Source organism: Anomaloglossus baeobatrachus, chromosome 7 (genome assembly GCF_048569485.1).
Source record: "Anomaloglossus baeobatrachus isolate aAnoBae1 chromosome 7, aAnoBae1.hap1, whole genome shotgun sequence".
NCBI classification, from domain to species: domain Eukaryota; kingdom Metazoa; phylum Chordata; class Amphibia; order Anura; family Aromobatidae; genus Anomaloglossus; species Anomaloglossus baeobatrachus.
In genome coordinates this window covers 96,071,296-96,090,342 of record NC_134359.1, presented here as the reverse complement: position 1 = coordinate 96,090,342, position 19,047 = coordinate 96,071,296, and the positions used below count along the sequence as shown (strand labels likewise).

The 19,047-nt window shown below is 43.5% G+C and overlaps 2 protein-coding genes across 5 annotated transcripts in view; one reads left to right on the top strand and one right to left on the bottom strand.

Annotated features, from left to right (window-relative positions):
* RAMP1 (receptor activity modifying protein 1) overlaps positions 1-19,007 on the top strand; it is a 464,674-nt gene extending 445,667 nt beyond the window's left edge. For all 3 annotated transcript variants that reach the window (XM_075317492.1, XM_075317495.1, XM_075317494.1), the window contains one exon: positions 18,241-19,007. In XM_075317492.1, coding sequence (XP_075173607.1) covers positions 18,241-18,296 — 56 coding nt within the window. In that variant the 3' untranslated portion in view covers positions 18,297-19,007. The remainder of the gene's footprint in view (positions 1-18,240) is intronic.
* UBE2F (ubiquitin conjugating enzyme E2 F (putative)) overlaps positions 1-19,047 on the bottom strand; it is a 302,268-nt gene that overhangs the window by 139,079 nt on the left and 144,142 nt on the right. For both annotated transcript variants that reach the window (XM_075317487.1, XM_075317488.1), the window contains exon 5: positions 18,362-18,429. In XM_075317487.1, coding sequence (XP_075173602.1) covers positions 18,362-18,429 — 68 coding nt within the window. The remainder of the gene's footprint in view (positions 1-18,361; positions 18,430-19,047) is intronic.

Here is a 19,047-nt window from a genome sequence, read left to right as displayed (position 1 = left end):
TGGTTCAAATTCTGTTTGCTGAATACTTTCTATTTGTGTATTTGTCACGAATAGCAAACCTAATGTAAGTCAATGGGAAAATCAAATAATTTCCAAGTGGACTTTGGAGGCCGGTTTGTGAGGGCTATAAAAATGCTGCAATGGATGGAAAGTGCTGAAACTGAATGGGAACAGCATGAGAAAGATGCCTGGATGCATTTCTGACTCACATTTGGTTTCCGGGAATAATGTTGTCAGAGTATTACGGTGAGTAAAGCAGGAAAATTACACTTGGTGAGTTTCCCGTCGCTGTTGCACTGCTTCTGGGTCCGATCATTAAAGTTCATGAATATGCACTGCTCACCCTCTGTGATAGCATCTGCGATTGGTTGTTGTCCTGCTTTCCCCATCTACCCTCTGTGCCAGCGTCTGTTTAGTTGCCCTCACACTGTCTGGGTCCCTGAAGTGGAGTGTAAAAATAAATAATTGGAAAAAATGATATAGGGCCCCCCCATATTTTGATACCCAGTGCAGATTAAGCAGACAGCTGGAGGCTGTAGCGGTTTGCATACGTAAAGCACCAAAACACTTTTGTTTTTTTTTTGTAACGTCAGTGTTCAGGACGAACATTGAACTTAAAAGTTTGGGTCTGCCGAATTCTAATCGATAGTGTTAGCGGCAGCTCCTTTTCTGCACCAAATACTGAGCAGTGCACCATCGCTGAATAAATAGTCACAAAAAAAAATAAAAAACTATCGAGGTAAAAAGGTTAAATTATTACAAAGAAACTCTACTCAAACAAGAACCTAATAATGGACACACATTTCAATTTCAGATTGACGTCTTCCTAAAGGCCATACCCAGTGGTCAATTGGTACGTCTTGAGGAACAGTGGGATTAAATCAATTAGGAATATTAAAATTGTTTGTCCAATTAAAGAGGAAATCCTACAAACAAAATGTATCCCTAACCCTAGGATGGGGGGCAATTTCCTGATAATTGACGTCTGACCATTGGCACTCCAAGCAGTACTATCCATCTTAAATGAAGACAAGTTGTATGCTCAAACTTGGATTTATTTATGGTGTATCAGACTTATGAAGAAACAGAATTTTTTATTTTTTTTTTTAAACTTAAGGGGCTTTACACGCTACGATATCGCTAATGCGAAATCGTTGGGGTCACGGAATTTGTGACGCACATCCGGCCGCATTAGTGATGTCGTTGCGTGTGACACCTATGAGCGATTTTGCATCGTCGCAAAAACGTGCAAAATCGCTCATCGGTGACATGGGGGGCCATTCTCAATTATCGTTACTGCAGCAGTAACGAAGTTGTTCCTCATTCCTGCGGCAGCACACATCGCTCCATGTGACACCGCAGTAACTAGGAACCTTTCCTTACCTGCCTCCCCGGCCACTATGCGGAAGGAAGGAGGTGGGCGGGATGTTATGTCCCGCTCATCTCCGCCCCTCCACTTCTATTGGGCGGCGGTTCAGTGACGCTGCAGTGACGTCGCTGTGACGCTGAACGAACCGCCCCCTTAGAAAGGAGGCGGATCACCGGTCACAGCAACGTCGCCGGGCAGGTAAGTACGTGTGACGGGTCTGGGTGATGTTGTGCGGCACGGGCAGCGATTTGCCCGTGTCGCACAACAGATGGGGGCGGAAACCCACGCTAGCGATATCGGTACCGATATCGCAGCGTGTAAAGCGGCCTTAACACAACAAGGAATGTTATAAAATATAGAAATAAGCATTATTTATTCCTTGAATCCCCTGCCACTTCGACGGCCTCGCAGTACCAGAAGTGATGACGCCCTATACATTAAAGTGAACCTGTCAGGTGTGATATGCACCCAGAACCACGAGCAGTTCTGGGTGCATATTGCTAATCTCTGCCTAACTGTCCCTGTATACACTAGCATAGATAAAGAGATGATCTTTTATCTTATGCTAATGAGTGTGGGGACTAGTCCCAAGGGCGTTTGTTCCCTTAGCTAGTCGGCCCACATAGCATGCTAGCACGCCCTTGTGGCCGTACTAACATACTAATGAATACGCAGCGCCGCCGCATATACCTCACTGTTCATGGCGGCCGGAGGTGGATGCGCTCTGCGCATGATCCGGAGTCCTCAGCACTTCTGGTGATGCGCACTGTACCTCACTGAAGCTTACACCCGGCATCAGTTTAGGGCCCATGATCGGACGTCCCGGGGACTCCGGTTCATGGGCAGTGTGCATCCATCCTCCGCCGGCCACCGTGAACAGTGAGGTATGTGCGGTGTCGCTGTGTATTCATTAGTATGTTAGTACGCCCACAGGGGTGTGCTAGCATGTTATGTGGGCCAACTAGCTAAGGGGAGAAATGCCCTTGGGACTAGTCCCCACGCTCATTAGCAGATAAAACACGTTCTTAAGAAATACTTTTTCTAAAGCTCTCTATCTATGCTACTAGATCCAGGGACGGTTAGGCAGGGATTAGCAATATACACCCAAAACTGCTCGTGGTTCTGGGTGCATATTGCCCCTGAAAGGTTCCCTTTAACAGCAGCCTGATCAATGGCCTCTTTGGTCACACCTCACACTTCATCTACTAAATGGCTTCGGTCCGGGTGCCCATATGGACCACTAGGGAGGCCAGGAACTAAGGCGATAAGCAATGTTTGTATATTTATGTTTAAAACCACCATTAAGCAAATTTAAAAAAAAAAAAAAAAAAAAAAAAAAAAAAAAAGAAGAGGAAAAACCCCTTCACATGTAAACCTTATTCCCTACAAATACTTCTGCATAGAAGCCTATTATTTAGGTCACGTTCTTGTCTTGTCTAAATGCTGTGCAATTTCTGCTGAGCTTTTTTGTGCAGAAAATCTGCTGTGTTGAACAGTTCAAGCAAAATGGATGTGGTTTCATGACAACTCAGGTCCACTGCACATATATAGACACTGTAGAACAATACATTTTTCTTCACAATAGGCATCTATGGGAGCTTAAAAAAAATGCAAGTAAAAACGTAATTGCATAATTAAACCCAGGATTTCAGAATTTATGTACAAAAAAACATTGAAAATAATTATACTTCAAATCTGCACTAAAAATGCATTAATAAGGGTGAAACGTAGCAAATAAAAAAAAGTGCAGCAAGAATCAGAGCAGACTGCTGCTTCATGATACCATTTATGAAATTAACGTGCCAAAACCAACAGTAATATCCTACTCTAAAGCACACTGCCTACAGTGAAGCATGGTGGAGACAGTATCCTTATGTGGGGCTGCATGAGTTACTAGTGTTGGGGAGTGGCATTTCATTCATGGTATCATGACTCTGCAAATATACTGCTCTATAATGAAAGAAGATGCTACCATCACTCCGTGCCTTTGGTAGATGTGCAATTCTGCCACATAATAGTTCAAAACACATACATGTTGCATTTTTGAGGAAAGAAAGAACAGGGTCAAATCGATTCAGTGTCCAAGTATGTCTCCTGCTCTGTACCCAACAGAAACGTTTATGGGGAATTATGACGCGCTAAGTTGATCATCCCTCTCCATCCAGCATTAAAACTTTAAAGAAGTCGTTGTTGAAGAATAAAAAGATGGATGTTGTAATATGTTGCCAACTTGTTCATTCCATGCTTTGACTTGGTGCTGTCCTTAAAAATCATGGCAGTCATAGAAAATACTAGATGTAGTTGTTTTTGCTGTAGGGTGTATTCATTTTTGCAACAACTAATTTGTGTAAAAAATCAAAAATTTTTGCAACATAAGTTGGTCAACACAAAAAAATCATCAAAGGTAATATATGTCTGTTTTATGGAGTTTGATATGATGATTCCAAAAATATGCTTAGTTTTTCTCTATCACATACATTTTCTAAGATAGAAGTATTTTTGTTATTACATTATTTCTGCATTTTCAATGTATGCTGGGCCCCTCATGTAATATGCTCAAGTTGTTCAAATGGTCTTTGTGACTGGTTGAATATGAGGAAAGTGGCTTTGCCATTTGCTGTTCCCATGATTTGGAGACAACCCAAGAATCATAGTAAAGACTGCTACCTTTGTTTTGTCAAACTGAAGGGCTTTTCTACAAAAGAACAAACATAAGATTAATTACCCTGAACTTGAATCAGTTCCACATGATGGTACCTTGCCAGTTCCTGTCCCACCGTTGTCTGGATTGGATGAAAATGAAGTAGAATATGAAGACTATGGAGCTGAAGCTACTGGAGAAGACATGGAGACCTCAAGTCAAGATAAGTATGTACCTGATGAAGCAGCCACAACGCTTTACTCCACATGAATTAAATGATCTCAGAGACCTTTCCTTGTCAAAAGATAAAGCTGAACTTGCATGTAGGTTAAAACAGAAGAATCTTCTTCATAATGATGTCAAAGTGTGTTATTACTGAAACAGAAGTAACACTAACAATTTTTCACAGTTGATGGACCAATGGTGTACTGTAACAATGCGCATGGCCTTTTTGAAGAACTGAATCAAGAGTATTTTGTAGCAGATTGGTGATTGTTTATTAATTCATCCCAGGGACGTTTGACAGCAGTGTTGCTTCACAATGGAAATATAAAACAATCAATCCCTATTTCTCACTCATGTCATCTAAAGAAAAGTTATGAAAATCTGTGATTGTTTTGGATGCTATACAATATATGCATCATCAATGGAATATCTGTGGAGAGTTGAAAGTGATTGGTCTGCTGATGGGAATGCAAGGAGTTTTCACAAAATATTGTTGCTTTTTGTGTTCATGGGACAGTAGAAATACAGTAGAGCATTATGTTCATTGTGATTGGGGATAGAGAAACATCTATGCTCCAGGTAGAGACAATGTTCAGCATAATCCTTTAGTTGCTCCAACAAAAATCTTTCTTCCTCCACTACATATAAAGTTGGGATTGATTATAAACTTTGTGAAAGCCAAAGACAAATTCACAAGGGTTCCAGCACATTTCACAGAAATTCTCCAGCATTTCACCAGCAAACCTGAAGAAAGGGGTATTTGTTGATCCTCAGATCCGAGAGCTTATGAGAGATGATGTGTTTGAAGGAACTCTACATGATAAGTAATTGAGATCTTGGAAAAGCTTTAAGTGGATCTATGAAAACATCTTAGGAAAAAATAAATCTGCAGAATATGCTGAATGTGTTGAGGAACTGCTAAATGCATACCAGTGTCTTGGATGTCGCATGTCTCTGAAAATGCACTTTTTGCATTCACATTTAGATTTCTTTACTCAAAATCTTGGTGATGTAAGCGATTAACAAAGCGAGCGGTTTCACCAGGACATTAAAGTAATGGAACACGGCTACCAGGGGTTTTGGACTCAATGATGGCAGATTACTGCTAGATGTTATATAGGGACAACCCTGAAAAATCGTATCAGTGACAGTCTAATGTCAGCACTTTTAATTTCTACTCATATTTTGATTACTATTTTGCATGTGAAATTATTTTGGTTCAATAAAAACTTTTGTAAGGGGAAGCATTTTTTTTTCTGATATGTAGATTACGGTCATCAGTATATTTCCTATACCTTATAATAATGATGCTGCTCCATAGAAACTATACATGCTACAGAAAAAATATATTCAGTTTTAAAATCAGGACAAAAAGATGATTCAGAAAAGTTCAAAGTCACCTGCGATGATTACAAAAAATATATTTTTTCGTATACCTGTTTTATTAACCTTACTTTCATGTTCTGGATTGATACGGTTTTCTATGAAACCCAGCCTTGCCAAAATTCTGGAAATTGCTCATGTTCAGTGAGATATTGGCTAAAATCTGACCTTTCAAAGAGGGTGTACACACAGAATATATATGACAGACAGACAGACAGACAGACAGACAGACAGACAGACAGACAGACACACACATATATATATATATATATATATATGTATATATATATATGTATATATATATATATATATATATATATATATATATATATATATATATATATATATATATATATATATATATATATATATATATATATATATATATATATATATATATATATATATATATATATATATATATATATATATATACACACACACACACACGCACATACATACACATACATATACACACACACATACATACATATACACACTACTCACAAAAAGTTTGGGATATTTGGCTTTCGGGTGACATTTCTGTAGAATGTCAACAGTTCACTCTGCAGTGATTTTATCATTAAGCTGGGTTCACACATAGCGACAGCGACGTCGCTGTTACGTCACCATTTTCTGTGACGCAACACATATATATATATATATATGTTGTTATTTTTCACCGTATTTTTCATTTTATGAGGACGCACCGGATTATAAGACGCACCCCAAATTTGGAGGGGAAAAAAAAGGTAAAAAAAAAAAAATATGAGGTCTGTTTATAATCTGGTGGTGTCTTACCAGGGAGGGGGGCCTGCAGAAGAGCAGGGGTCACAGGAGGAAGGGGCGGTACTAGAGTACTGCAAGTAGTATAGAGGGGGGCCCAGATACTCACTGCGGGTGCTGCTCTGTGCGGGGCCGGTGCCGCCGCTCTGCTCTGCGCGGGGCCGGCGACGCCGCTCTGCTCTGTTGGTTGGTTAGCTGGTGATGGAGCAACCGAGCGCGAAGCAGAACAGAGCAGCCATGCACTGAGCAGCCGAGCAGGATGGAGCAGCCATGCACAGAGCAGAACGGAGTGGCTCCAAACAGAACAGAGTGGCGCTGCCCGATGCACAGAACAGCATCGCACAGACCAGCAATGCCGACAGCACAGTGTATTGCATCTCCCTGCCTTCTTTGACCCCTCTGCACAACTCTCCGGGTAAGCTACATTCGGACTTTAAGACGCACCCCTAATTTTCCTCCCACAGTTTTGGGAGGAAAAGTGCGTCTTATAATCCGAAAAATACGGTATGTATCTGTCATGGAGTGTGATGGGATAAAAAGGGACTGGCCCTCAGGGGGCCCTAGCTGTCTCCAATCCCAGAGATACCTCTAGTGGTGAAGATGTCTGAGCCGCCTTTCTTACCCTGCGCTCCTGGCAAGCCCTAATCTTATACCCCCACTTCCCCAACCCAGGGGAAGTCCAGGACAGGAGTGGAGGAACCCACAGAAATACACAAATGGGGAAATCAAAAACTATCACACAGCTAGCACACACAGAGATAAGACAATACGTGATAAGGAGGAAATAACCAGCAGAGAGGAAATTACCAAACTATGAGAGGATTTCCACAGCACACCAAGCAGAATGTAATAATTCACCAGCAACTAGAACACAGCAGCACAGGGACCGGTTTAGCAAAATCTAGTCGGCATGGGAAGACAGGCTACACCATTTTAAAAAGGCGGGGGGTAACTGTGATAGGTCTCCCACAAGACGTGATCCAAGAGGTAAGTAGCAGGCTAGCAGAGATTAACTCCTGCAAGTCTAATCACTAATTAAACCCTAATGAGCACAAAGTTGATCAATGCCTGAGCCTGTCTATGAAACACAGAAGCATTAGAGAAGGCATAGTGTGGAGTGTCATTCTGCAGGGTCAACAGTGTCAGATGCCTAAATGACACTCGGTGAGTTTAGAGCCAAACACCGTGTGACAGTATCACAACACTGTTGTGCTACTACAAGTGATGAAAAGCTTTTTCCACATTTCAAGCAGTTTTGCATCAGAAAACTGAGTTAAACCCTTACAGGGAACCTGTCACCAGATTTGGCGACTATAAGCTCAGCCACCACAAGTGAGCCCTTATATACAGCATTCTAGAATACTGTGTATAAGAGCCCAGGCCGCTCGTTAGAATGTAAAATACACCTATTATACTCACCCAGGGGGACGGTCCCAGTCCAATGGGTGTCACTGCTCTCCGGTCCAGTACCTCCTCTCTGCTGCAATTGCAGTCCTCCTCCTACCCAGCCCAGCATGGATGACGTGTCCTACATCATCCACACAAGGTCGGCATTGCGGTCCTGCGCTGGCTCACTTTGATCTGCCCTACTCAGGGCAGATAGAAGTATTTTAGTGCGCATGCATGGACGGTCCTTCACCTTCCCACGTGCTTGCGCATTACAGTACTTTGATCTGCTCTGAACTGGATAAATAAAAGAGCGCCTGCGTTGGACCGCAATGCCGGCCGGTGTGGATGACGTAGGACACGTCATCCATGCTGGGCTGGGTAGAAGGACGGCAATCGCAGCAGAGAGGAGGCGCTGGACTAGAGAGCAGCAACACCCATCAGACCGAACCGTCCCCCTGGGTGAGTATGATAAAAGTGATTTTTATGCTCTACACAGCAGCCTGGGCTCTTATACACAGTATTCTGGAATGCTGTATATAAGAGCTCAGTGGTTGTGGCCACAGGTTATAGTGGCCAAATCTGGTGACAGGTTCCCTTTAAGGGCTCACCCCTTTTTCATTTTTTTTGCACTTTGATTTTTCCTTCACCTTCTTCCTGAAGTCATAACTTTTTTTTCTTCTGAAAAAGCCATGAGATCTTGAATTTTTGTGGGACTAGTTGTAGTTTCTGAATGGCACATTCCATCTTTCCATTTTATCAGTTTTACTTACATTGGTGGTGACTTTTGTTTTTTTTAAATTGGTAAAAAAAAAAAAAAAATTAAAATAATATAGTACCTTGAGTAGCCATTTTCCAAAATCAGTGACATTCGTCGAGGGAGTTGTTTGAGGGATTGTTTTTTTTCTGTGTTGACCTGATGAGTTGATACTATACTTGTGCAGATACGATGTGTTAATCACTTCTTATTGCATTTATTTGTGGATCGGGTGAATTAATTTTATATTTAGAAAGATTGGACTTTCCTGGATAAAGCGGAAGACAGATTAAAGGGGTTGTCCAGTCTAAATCCACAAGTCTGCAGTCGCTCCATGTGTCACTATGTATCTACAGACTTATGAATCCTCACATCGTATGTACTGTGCGCTGTAAGGAGTCTCTGGTGTCAAAGCCGGAAACGCCTGTCACATAGCCGCTAGTATGTGATATGCAGGCTCCTGGACAGAATCCAATTAGAGGGCTGCAGTCTCACTCAATACACTTGCATTGCGTAAGGCCATGCCTTTCTAGCCAGATTCTGTCCGAGTGTATACATATCCCACACTTGGGTCCATTTGACCGCCAATCGTGGCTCTTACATCGGCTAATCCTCGCAGTGCATATGATGTTAGGGTTCACAAGTCCGCAGTCACAAAGAGTGACACAGAGGGACTGCAAACGTGTGGATTTAGACCGGACTTTAAGGAACCATGGGTCTCCCCAGCCTGAGAATACCAGCCCCCAGCTGTCGGGCTTTATCATGACTGGGTATCAAAATTGGGGGGGGACCGCATGCTGTTTTGTGTTTTTTTTAATTATTTAAATAATTTTAAAAAAGTTGCATGTGGTTCCTCCTATTTTGATACACAGTCAAGATAAGTGCACAGCTGGTGTCTGGAGCTATAAGCTATATCTGTGCTGGGTATCATAATACGGGGTAATCCTACGACAAATATTTATTTTTACTGTACCTTAGGGACCCGCAGACCGCGCCTATGATTGTCTGCAGGCTGACCCTGCCACACAGGCTGGGGGTGCGTCTAACTGCAACCAATCACAGACGCTAGGACGGCCAGTGGGCAGGGAAAGCAGTGCATATACAATGAAGGCAATGAGCAGCCCTGGAAGTGAATGGGGGGCCGCGGGAGCACAGTACAGCCGCGCCGAAGACTCGGTAAGTATGAAGTGCTTCCTTTATTCTTATTTTTTTTATTTTTCCTTTTCTTTTTTGTTCCCAAAGTTGACAGATCAACACCCGAAATCCAGAGCCTGGCATTCGGGTAAATTTGAAACTGTGCGGATCCGGACTTTTAGGCCTAGGACACACGGCGAGAAAAATGGAGCGAGTACAATGCGATAGATAATAAAAAAAAAAAATAAAAATAAAAAAAAAAAAAAAAAAAAAAATCGCATTTCATTTGGACCAATATTACTCTATGGGGCTGCTCCCATGAGTGATTCTTTTCTCAGCCCTAACCGGACCGAGAAAACAGTCGCAGCATGCTGCGGGTGGAATGCGATTTTGTTCCACTCGAACCCATTCAAGTCTATGGGACGAGAGAAACATCGCATTGCTCTCGCATTACACCGGTATAACGTGAGAGCAGTGCGATTCTCGCATCAGCTGGCAACAGAGGAGATAAATCACTCACTCCCCTCTGCAGCGCTGGCAGCCCCCTCAGCACCTGAGCAGTGTGTCATGCGAGCACTCACACTAAGCATCGTGTGGCCTCAGTAGTGCCCCGTGTGGCCCCAGCCTAAGGCTGCGATGCTAGCATGACACTCGGCTCGTGCTGGCAGCACAACAGGAGTCGAGTGTCATGCTAGTATCCCTGCGACTGCGGTCCGACCGTGCGAGCGGACCTCAGCTGTGGGGGACGGCCCGGGTCTCAGGAGGGACAGGCTGGCACTGAGGAGGTGCGGGCTGGCACGGAGGAAGGGAGGGAGGGATTTTTCTCCCTCTGTCCTCCGTAGCTGGCTACTGCGATTCTCGCTCTGTATGCACGGTACACCGGAGTACCGCGAGTGCAGTGGGATTTTTCTTTCGCCCCATTCACTTGAATGGGTGCGAGAGTAAAGAGTCTCGCATTACAGTGGCAGCATGCTCTGATTGTTTTCTCGGTCCGATTAGGGCTGAGAGAATAATCGCTCATGTGCGCTGACACACAGGCTAATATTGGTCCGAGTGGAATGCGATGTTTTATCGCACTCCACTCGCACTCGATTTTCTGTGGCTTAGGCCTTACAGTCCGGGTCTGCCCATCACTAGTCAGAACTGCTGCACCCAGTAACCTAAGTGATACATCATTTGATTCAGAATCTCTTTGCCTACATTATGCTGCTCTCAGATCGGGTAGATTCCCTATAACATTCCAGCTCTCGATACAATGTTAGTGTATGGCAGCTAAAACATTGGCTTACTTTACTTCCTAACTTTATTGAACTTATTTGCCCAAATCATCTTAATCTTTTCTTTGTTTGTTTTTGAAATGTTAGTAAGTCGGATTAATTTACCCAGGCTTTATACATATACAAGAATGTCTGGCACTGGGTTCTGCAAAGTATAGAGGATGCTTTATCTTCCTTTTAATCCTTCTAGTAGGCGGAAGGCGTTACATCCAAGGTGACATTAGTCACAACAGAACTTTAGGTTAGAACAAGCAAAGTGATGTTACAGTAACAGACAAGCAAACAATAACATACCAATCTTACCAGTAAGTTAGGAAACATGTATATTCACTCCCGCAATGTATATTATAACTATTGCACAGCAGTTATAACAATAACTCTACATAAAGATAATTAAAAATCACAACAGACTTTAATCCCCTGAATAAGTAAATGTAATTATGTCTAATTTCATACAGACTTGCAGTGTTTTTTTTTACTCTTTAACCTACTTAGACTGTGACGTTAAGTCCTCGAGACATTTAAATACATAATTTTGGTATGTACACAGATTGATTTCGACATAACATAATGAGCGTGCATGGCGGCCTTCTCCGAGCTGGCAGACGGGATTGTCTTTGCAAAATACAAGCCGGCATGACATATGCTACGTTTATTGCAATGAAATGCAACATAATGGGGCTAAAAATACGACGAGCACAAAATCAAGCTCGGGAGTGACCGGGAAGATCTGGCTCAGATGGAGAAAACACAATCTCATCTACTCGTTGTTAGAAAGTATCCATATCGATGGGGCAAATGAGCCTGACTGGTACCAGATGGCATCGTAGGCAAACCAGATTCATTATGCTTCAGCTCAAGGTAAACTTCAAAATTAATTATCACAAGCTCCCGTTCCAGGTGTTCGGCGATGCTGGAAGCTGTAAGGGTCTCTGCCGGCTTTTTATGGGTCGTGAAACCATCAGATCAACTCCGCTCTATATCAGTAATTGCTCCTACACCATGTTGGACTCTGGTGCCTGGGGCCAAGGCATCGAGAATGGAGTTGGGTTGGGCTGAGGGCCAGATGAGAACTTTATTAAATTTATGAGGTCCACCCTAGAGGTAAACGGATATAACCTGACCCCTATAGCTAGACACTGCGCTTCAACATAAAATCGGATAGATTTGTAAGTGGCCACATCTCAACAAAGTATAGAAAGAATATGGAGGCCAGGATCAGTCATGTAAGAAGAGCGGCTTAAATCCAGCAATCACGGTTTTTAAAAGTGAAGCTGTGCAGTTTTACCAATAGATTGTTAAAGGGGTTGTTCTGGTCGAGAAGGAAAGTCTTCAATCGCTCTATGTGACTGTAGACTACAAAATTCTGCTCACTTTCACGATTCTCTGTGCAGGTGGGCAGTCACGTAACCTGTTGTATGTCATTTGCAGATTTGAGGTCACATGCCAACTAGACTCTTCTCTGCTTCTCAATGTTGTAGTGGAAGAAGTCTAGTCAGCATGTAATCGCAAGAATGCCAATCGCATACACGCGGCCATGTGATTGCCCACTTGCACGGGGATACGGAGGAATCGTTAGGCCTGTGTCACACTTGCGATTGCCTCGCGTGTATCTTGTGAGTTTCGCGGTGCATCACCCGTCACAGACTCACACTCTGCTCACAGGAGCGGGTCATTTGCATGCATCTCTATGCAGCCGACCCCGCTCCTGTGAGCAGCGTGAGAGTCCGTGACAGGTGATGCACCGCGAAACTCGCGCGAGATATACGCGAGGCAATCGCAAGTGTGACACCGGCCTTACAATGTGTTGACCATACAATGTCACAATTAAGCAATAAATTCACGTGACTGAAGACCGCTTAATTTTCTTCTCATTTTAGACAACCCCTTTAATGGCTACTTTGCAGGAAAGCGATGATTCTAATTATACAACCACACAGTCATGAACAGTTAATTGAAAGCCATATCAATCCGCATTTTGGAGCTGTTTTCTTCTGCATTACAGTCTGTAAGCCCACCTTTTGGAAAACTCCTCCTCCAAAATACATGCCACTGAAATCTAAGACGTGCCACTCATGGGCAACAAACACGATGTTAAAGTCACACAGGACACCACACATTACACACATACACACATCTGACATGTGCCAATCCTGCACTAGACACTGGCCTATTGCTGAGATAAGAGAAGGCAGTTGGTGCCTATGAGATTCTATGAGAGGAGGAGCCCGATGTATAGCTCCGCCCCCTCATATCTTGAAAGAATTTCATCAGCACCAACTGCCCACTCCTATCTCAGTAATGGGAAAGTCTTCCCTGAATACAGAATTAACCTCAAAATTGAGAATTTTGATAATGACTGATCAATTCTGGCAGAGAAAGAAGCAGATTTCTCTAATAAGATACATTACAAGTTGCTTATTTTTCATGTGTAAGATTGATTTATGAAATAAAAACTAAAACAATGGTTATGCTTTAAGTACAAAGCACCAACAGCTTGTTTCCTTACATAATGACCTACTATTATGAAATGCACAAAAATGATTTTTTCACTCACATTTTAGATTTGGCTATACATCATTGTTTTCCAATTCTTAAAGAAATAATTTATTAAAGACACAAACTAAATAAAAAATATATCTAAATCAAAATGATCTTCGTCTCAGTAAGGTTTGCCCTACAGCAGAGGCATGATCCATACAATAGAGGACTGCTGCCCACTGGTAGAGACTTGTCCTTGGTTTACACCACTCACTGAAAAAGTAATTACCGTATATATGCCGACTTTTTCAGGTCATTTTTTATGCTGAAAAAGCCCCCCTCGGCTCATACTTCAGTGAGGGTTATAAAACACTTTTTCCCCCCAAAACTGGGTGTAAAATGTGGTTGCATTATATAATCCAGATAAAGCTTATCAGGTTGGCGCAGCGAAGCGGGGTCATGGGGCGAAGTATCAGCAATACAGTGGGTTGGAGGTGTTGTGGTGGTGTTGCCGCTCAAAAGGGTAAGTGATACAGGCGGCTCAGTGGTGTTGCAGCGGGCACCATTGAGCCCAGATCTCAGTCTGCGCACATGTTGCTCCCACAGCCATTTTCTTCAAGTCTATTGCGTCAACTGCTGGTGGGCCCAATGGAGCCTGCCAACAGGGTCAATGTGGCCCGTCGCGGCACCCCATGAGCCCCCAAGTATCACCGACCCTCCTGAGCCCCGACACTCCTAAGCCCGAAATATTGCCGACGTTCCGTCCTGTGATCCTCCTAAACCATGGACACCCCCGTGCTCCGAGCTCGCAGCTTTGCCGACCCAGCCTCCTGAGCCATTTTACTGCCACCACTGCTCCGCCCTGGTGAGTTAATGTAAGACACATTAGGATTATAAGACGGACCCCCATTTTAACATTAAAAATTATTTTTTACAATATTCCTTCTCTAAATTTGGGTTGTGTCTTATAATCCTAGAATAAGACACAAGTCAGTTTTCCTATTTTTTTTGCGGTAAAATTACCGGAGGTGCCTCGTCTTGTATTCGGGTCGGCTTATACTCGAGTATATACAGTACTCTGTAACTGTATCATCTAAATTGTGATATCGTACTGAATTTACATACAGTACTTGGAGCCTTATGAGATTTTTTTTGTGTTGTTTGTATTTAGTCTACTCGTTAAGATTTATAGGGAATGCCTTTTTCAGGGAGTCACAACTTCTGGGATTTATTTTGGTAATTTTTAGTGAATTTCTTGGTTTAATTCCGTAAGAACCAGGCGATTTTTATTTTTTGCGATTTTGTTTTTAACTCCCCTTATTTTAAGAGCCATAACTTTTTTATTTTTTTCATCGATATAGCCGTGCGAGGGCTTGTTTTTTGTGGGATGAGTTGTACTTTTGAATGATGTCATCAATTCAGAGCGTGGAAAAATAGCAGGAAAAAAGTGAAATTCAGAAAATGTTTTGGGCTATTTTTAGTTCCAGAGTTCATTTCACCATAAAATTGACTTGGCATCTTGATTTTCCAGTCAGTACAATTACACAGATATTAAAACACTAGAAGGTGGCCCGATTCTAACGCATCGGGTATTCTAGAATGTACGTATTGTGTATTTAATGTATGATATATATATATATATATATATATATATATATGTTGTGTGTAGTTGCCAAGTGTTTGTGGAGGGCGCTGTAAATGTCCTGGGTGTTGTCTGGGTGTGGGGGTGTGAGAGCAGTGTTGTATGTGTGTTGCGCTGTGTGTGTTGCGTTGTATGTGGAGCGTTGTGTGTCTGCAGCGTTCTGTGTGTGTGGTGCTGTGTGTGTTGCACGGTTTGTGTGGGTGTGGAGTGTGTGTGTGTGTTTTGGGGGGGAGGTATGTTTTGTGCAGTGTGTGTTGCGTGGTATGTGCGTATATTTATGTATGCCTCGGTTTGTGTGTTGGGTTTTGTGTGTGTGCGGCGTTGTCTGTGTGGGTGTCTGTGTAGGGCGGTGTTTGTGGTTCCCAGTGTGTGTGTGTGGTGTGTTGTGCCGTGCGCGTGAGGCGGTGTGTGTGTGTTTTGGGGGGAGGTGTGCACTCCCATCGTGCTCCATCCCCCATGCTGCGCACCCCCCATCGTGCTCCTTCCCCCATGCTGCGCATCCACATCGTGCTCCTTCCCCCATGCTGCGCACGCACCATCGTGCTCCATCCTCTATGCTGCGCACCCCCCATCGTGCTCCTTCCCCCATGCTGCGCATCCACATCGTGCTCCATCCCCCATGCTGCGCACGCACCATCGTGCTCCATCCTCTATGCTGCACACCCCCCATCGTGCTCCATCCCCCATGCTGCGCACCCCTCATCGTGCTCCATCTCCCATGCTGCGCACCCCCATCGTGCTCCATCCTCTATGGTGCACACCCCCCATCGTGCTCCATCCCCCATGCTGGGGCCGCCGGGGGCGGGGCTGAGCGGGAGAGGCGTCAGCGTATGCCGGCTCCCTGCACATGTGTACTGGGAGCCGGTGTACACTGGTAACCATGATACACATCGGGTAACTAAGGGAAGCGCTTCCTATAGTTACGCGATGTGTATCATGGTTACCAGCGTACACCGGCTCCGTCACGATCCCAGCATCGCAAGTGTGCCAACGTGTGGCGGGGGCGAGCGGGCGAGGCGTCAGCGTATGCCGGCTCCCTGCACATGTGTACCAGGAGCCGGTGTACGCTGAAGCGGGGCTGAGCGGGCGAGGCGTCAGCGTATGCCGGCTCCCTGCACATGTGTACCGGGAGCCGGTGTACGCTGGAGCGGGCGATGCGTGCGGAGGGCCGGGGCAAGCGGCTCATCCATGCGGGGGGCGGGGCCAGGCCGAGGCAAGCGGCCAATCCGTGGGGGGGGGGGGGCAGGGCGAGCCCGAGCCCAGCAGCCAATCCGACAGTTGTCACTGAAATGACACTGTCACGGTGACACTGTCACGGTGACACAATTTTGGAGCAAGACAGACAGACAGACAGAATAAGGAAATTATATATATAGATGTATAGTTTTTATTTTATTTATTTAAGTGGTGAAAAAACAAAAAGAAAAATATAAATATAAAATTGCTGGTATCACGGATTCCTGAAAGCCGTAATATGTTAAAGTTTTGGGATCTGGGTTGTGTGAGGGCTTGTTTTTTGCACCCTGAGCTGATACCCCCAAAATAATATCAATAAAGGTATGTATGATGTTTTGATCGCCTGTTATGACATGTTTTTCTGTTGTTGCGGCCGCTGAAAAACTAATTTTGGAGTTTTGATTTTATTTTTCTCTTTACGCTGTATACCAATCAGATTAATTTATTTTATATATTGATATATTGGTCATTTATGAATGTAGCGATACCAAATGTGTATTTTTTTATTTCTACATTTTTAATGCGCTAAAACGAAGGGGGTGGGGGGGATTTCAACTTTTATATTTTAAGATTTTTTTCCATTTTTTTTTTTTTTTTATAACCTTCTACTGCATTTAATAGTCCCTTTAGGGGACTTGAACCTGCAATAATCTGATCACTATATGCAGCAATGCCACAGTCTCCAATGAACGCTGGCCACGGGCTGGTTTTCATAGGAGTACTGCGAAGACAGACTCAGGGCTCATTAACTGACGGCTGGCTGTGATGACAACTCATCGGTTTTACGCGATTGCGCCGATGAGGGGTCAGAACAGCGTACACCCCTGCCGGTGTGTTAATATTAAACACATTAGATTTATAAGACGGACCCCCATTTTAACATTAAAAATTATTTTTCCCAATTTTCCTTCTCTAGCATACACCCGTTAAATGCCGCTGTCAGAGATTGACAACAGTAATTTAACATGTTAACAGCTGCGTATGGAGCGCAACTCCATCCACAGCTGTAAGAGGCACATGATGGATGATTAAGGCTACTTTCACACATCAGTTTTTGGCATAAGGCACAATCCGGCGTGTGCCTGACGCAACGGATCCGGCGCAGAATATGTAAAAAACTGATGTGCCTGATCCTTTTTTTTACGGATCCGGTATACCTAATCCGTCAAAAAAATGGATCCAGCGCATCCGTTTTTGCATCCGTTTAGTCCATTTTTTGCTGGAACCGTTTTTTTTCAATACATTGGAGCATGCTCAATTTACAAAAATGGATCAGTTTTTTGCCGCATTGCGCCGGATCCGGCATTTATAGGCTTCAATTGTAAATCACGCTGTATCGCGCCGATGCGGTTTTTTTTCTCAGAGACAAAAAACGTTATAAGAGATGTTCCATCCGGCCGCCGCATTAGCCGATTGCGACGGATCCAGCAAAAGTCGGATGCAACGCAAGGCCATCAGGCACAATCCGGCGCTAATACAAATCAATGGGGATAAAACGAATCCGGCGCCGAATCAGTTTTATCCGTTATTTTCCAGATTGTGCCTGATGGAAAAAAACTGATGTGTGTAAGTAGTCTAAATCAGCTGACGTACAGGGTAAGCTGCGGGCTCGGCGCACGAGCCCGCATGAAAAGCAGACAGATGGCGGATGACGGACATAGTACGTTATGGATCGTTAAGGGAGTTAAACAAGTAAGATATCATTGATGTTTACTATTGTATAATATTATTAATATTAATATTTAATAAGATAAAGTACCTAAATGAAATAGATCTGCACAAGGTTTTCTGTGGTGAAGCCTCTTACTCTGGAGAACTATGCAGCTCTATGAATAGCTCTTATGATCTAATTTCCAAGGTATTATTGACATGCGGAGTTACATGGACTTTTCTATTTGTGATTTGTTTCTATAACCTTTCCAGGGCACACAAGGTTGCGCGGTGGAGGCCTCCTAGAAATACTGTGGGAACAGAAATGATTTGGCGTGGGACCCCGGGAGCATCGCTCTCTATTCTGGTACATGAAGGCTGGATGTGGACTCACCACCATGTTGTAGGCGTCTGGAACCTCAATTTCAAACTGGAATTTCCCACCTTGGTAATAGCTTTCATCTGTAAGACAGAACAAACAGTTTAATGGACGTGCGGCGCTCCGCTGCTTACTGCAAATTCACTAAAAAGCGGGCAATCACCCATATAACGTTCCCATATGAGCATTTCTCTAATGTGTGTGCACAAGGAGCGGATCTCATCATGTACAACTCATCCAGCTTTCTGTTCCACTCACAACTAATTAACCATTGAGCGGCGTCCAGCTCCCAAGACACATCAATCTTTGCCGCTTCAATTAATTAGTGTATCCAAGCGGCAAAATATTAAATTCAGATATATATTTATATTTCTTCATCGCTCGGCTTAGCACGTGCATCATTCTGTAACCAAACTCCGCCGAGAGTAGGAAATAAGCAGTGTTTCATGGCTGATGAGCCATACATAAGCTGGATAACGCTGAAGGAGCGGCGTGTAATAACACAGCAATACCCACAGCGTCCGAGCAAGGGCTTCTGCACATGTCGAGTATTCGTAAGGTTTTGTTTTTTGTTTTTGCAGAAAAAAAATCTCATGCACGTTACATTTTTTGTTCATATCAATTATTTCAGGATTTTTCAACCATTCAACTGCATAAAAGAAAACGCAAGTAATAAAAAGTTTCAAAAATGGAAATATTGT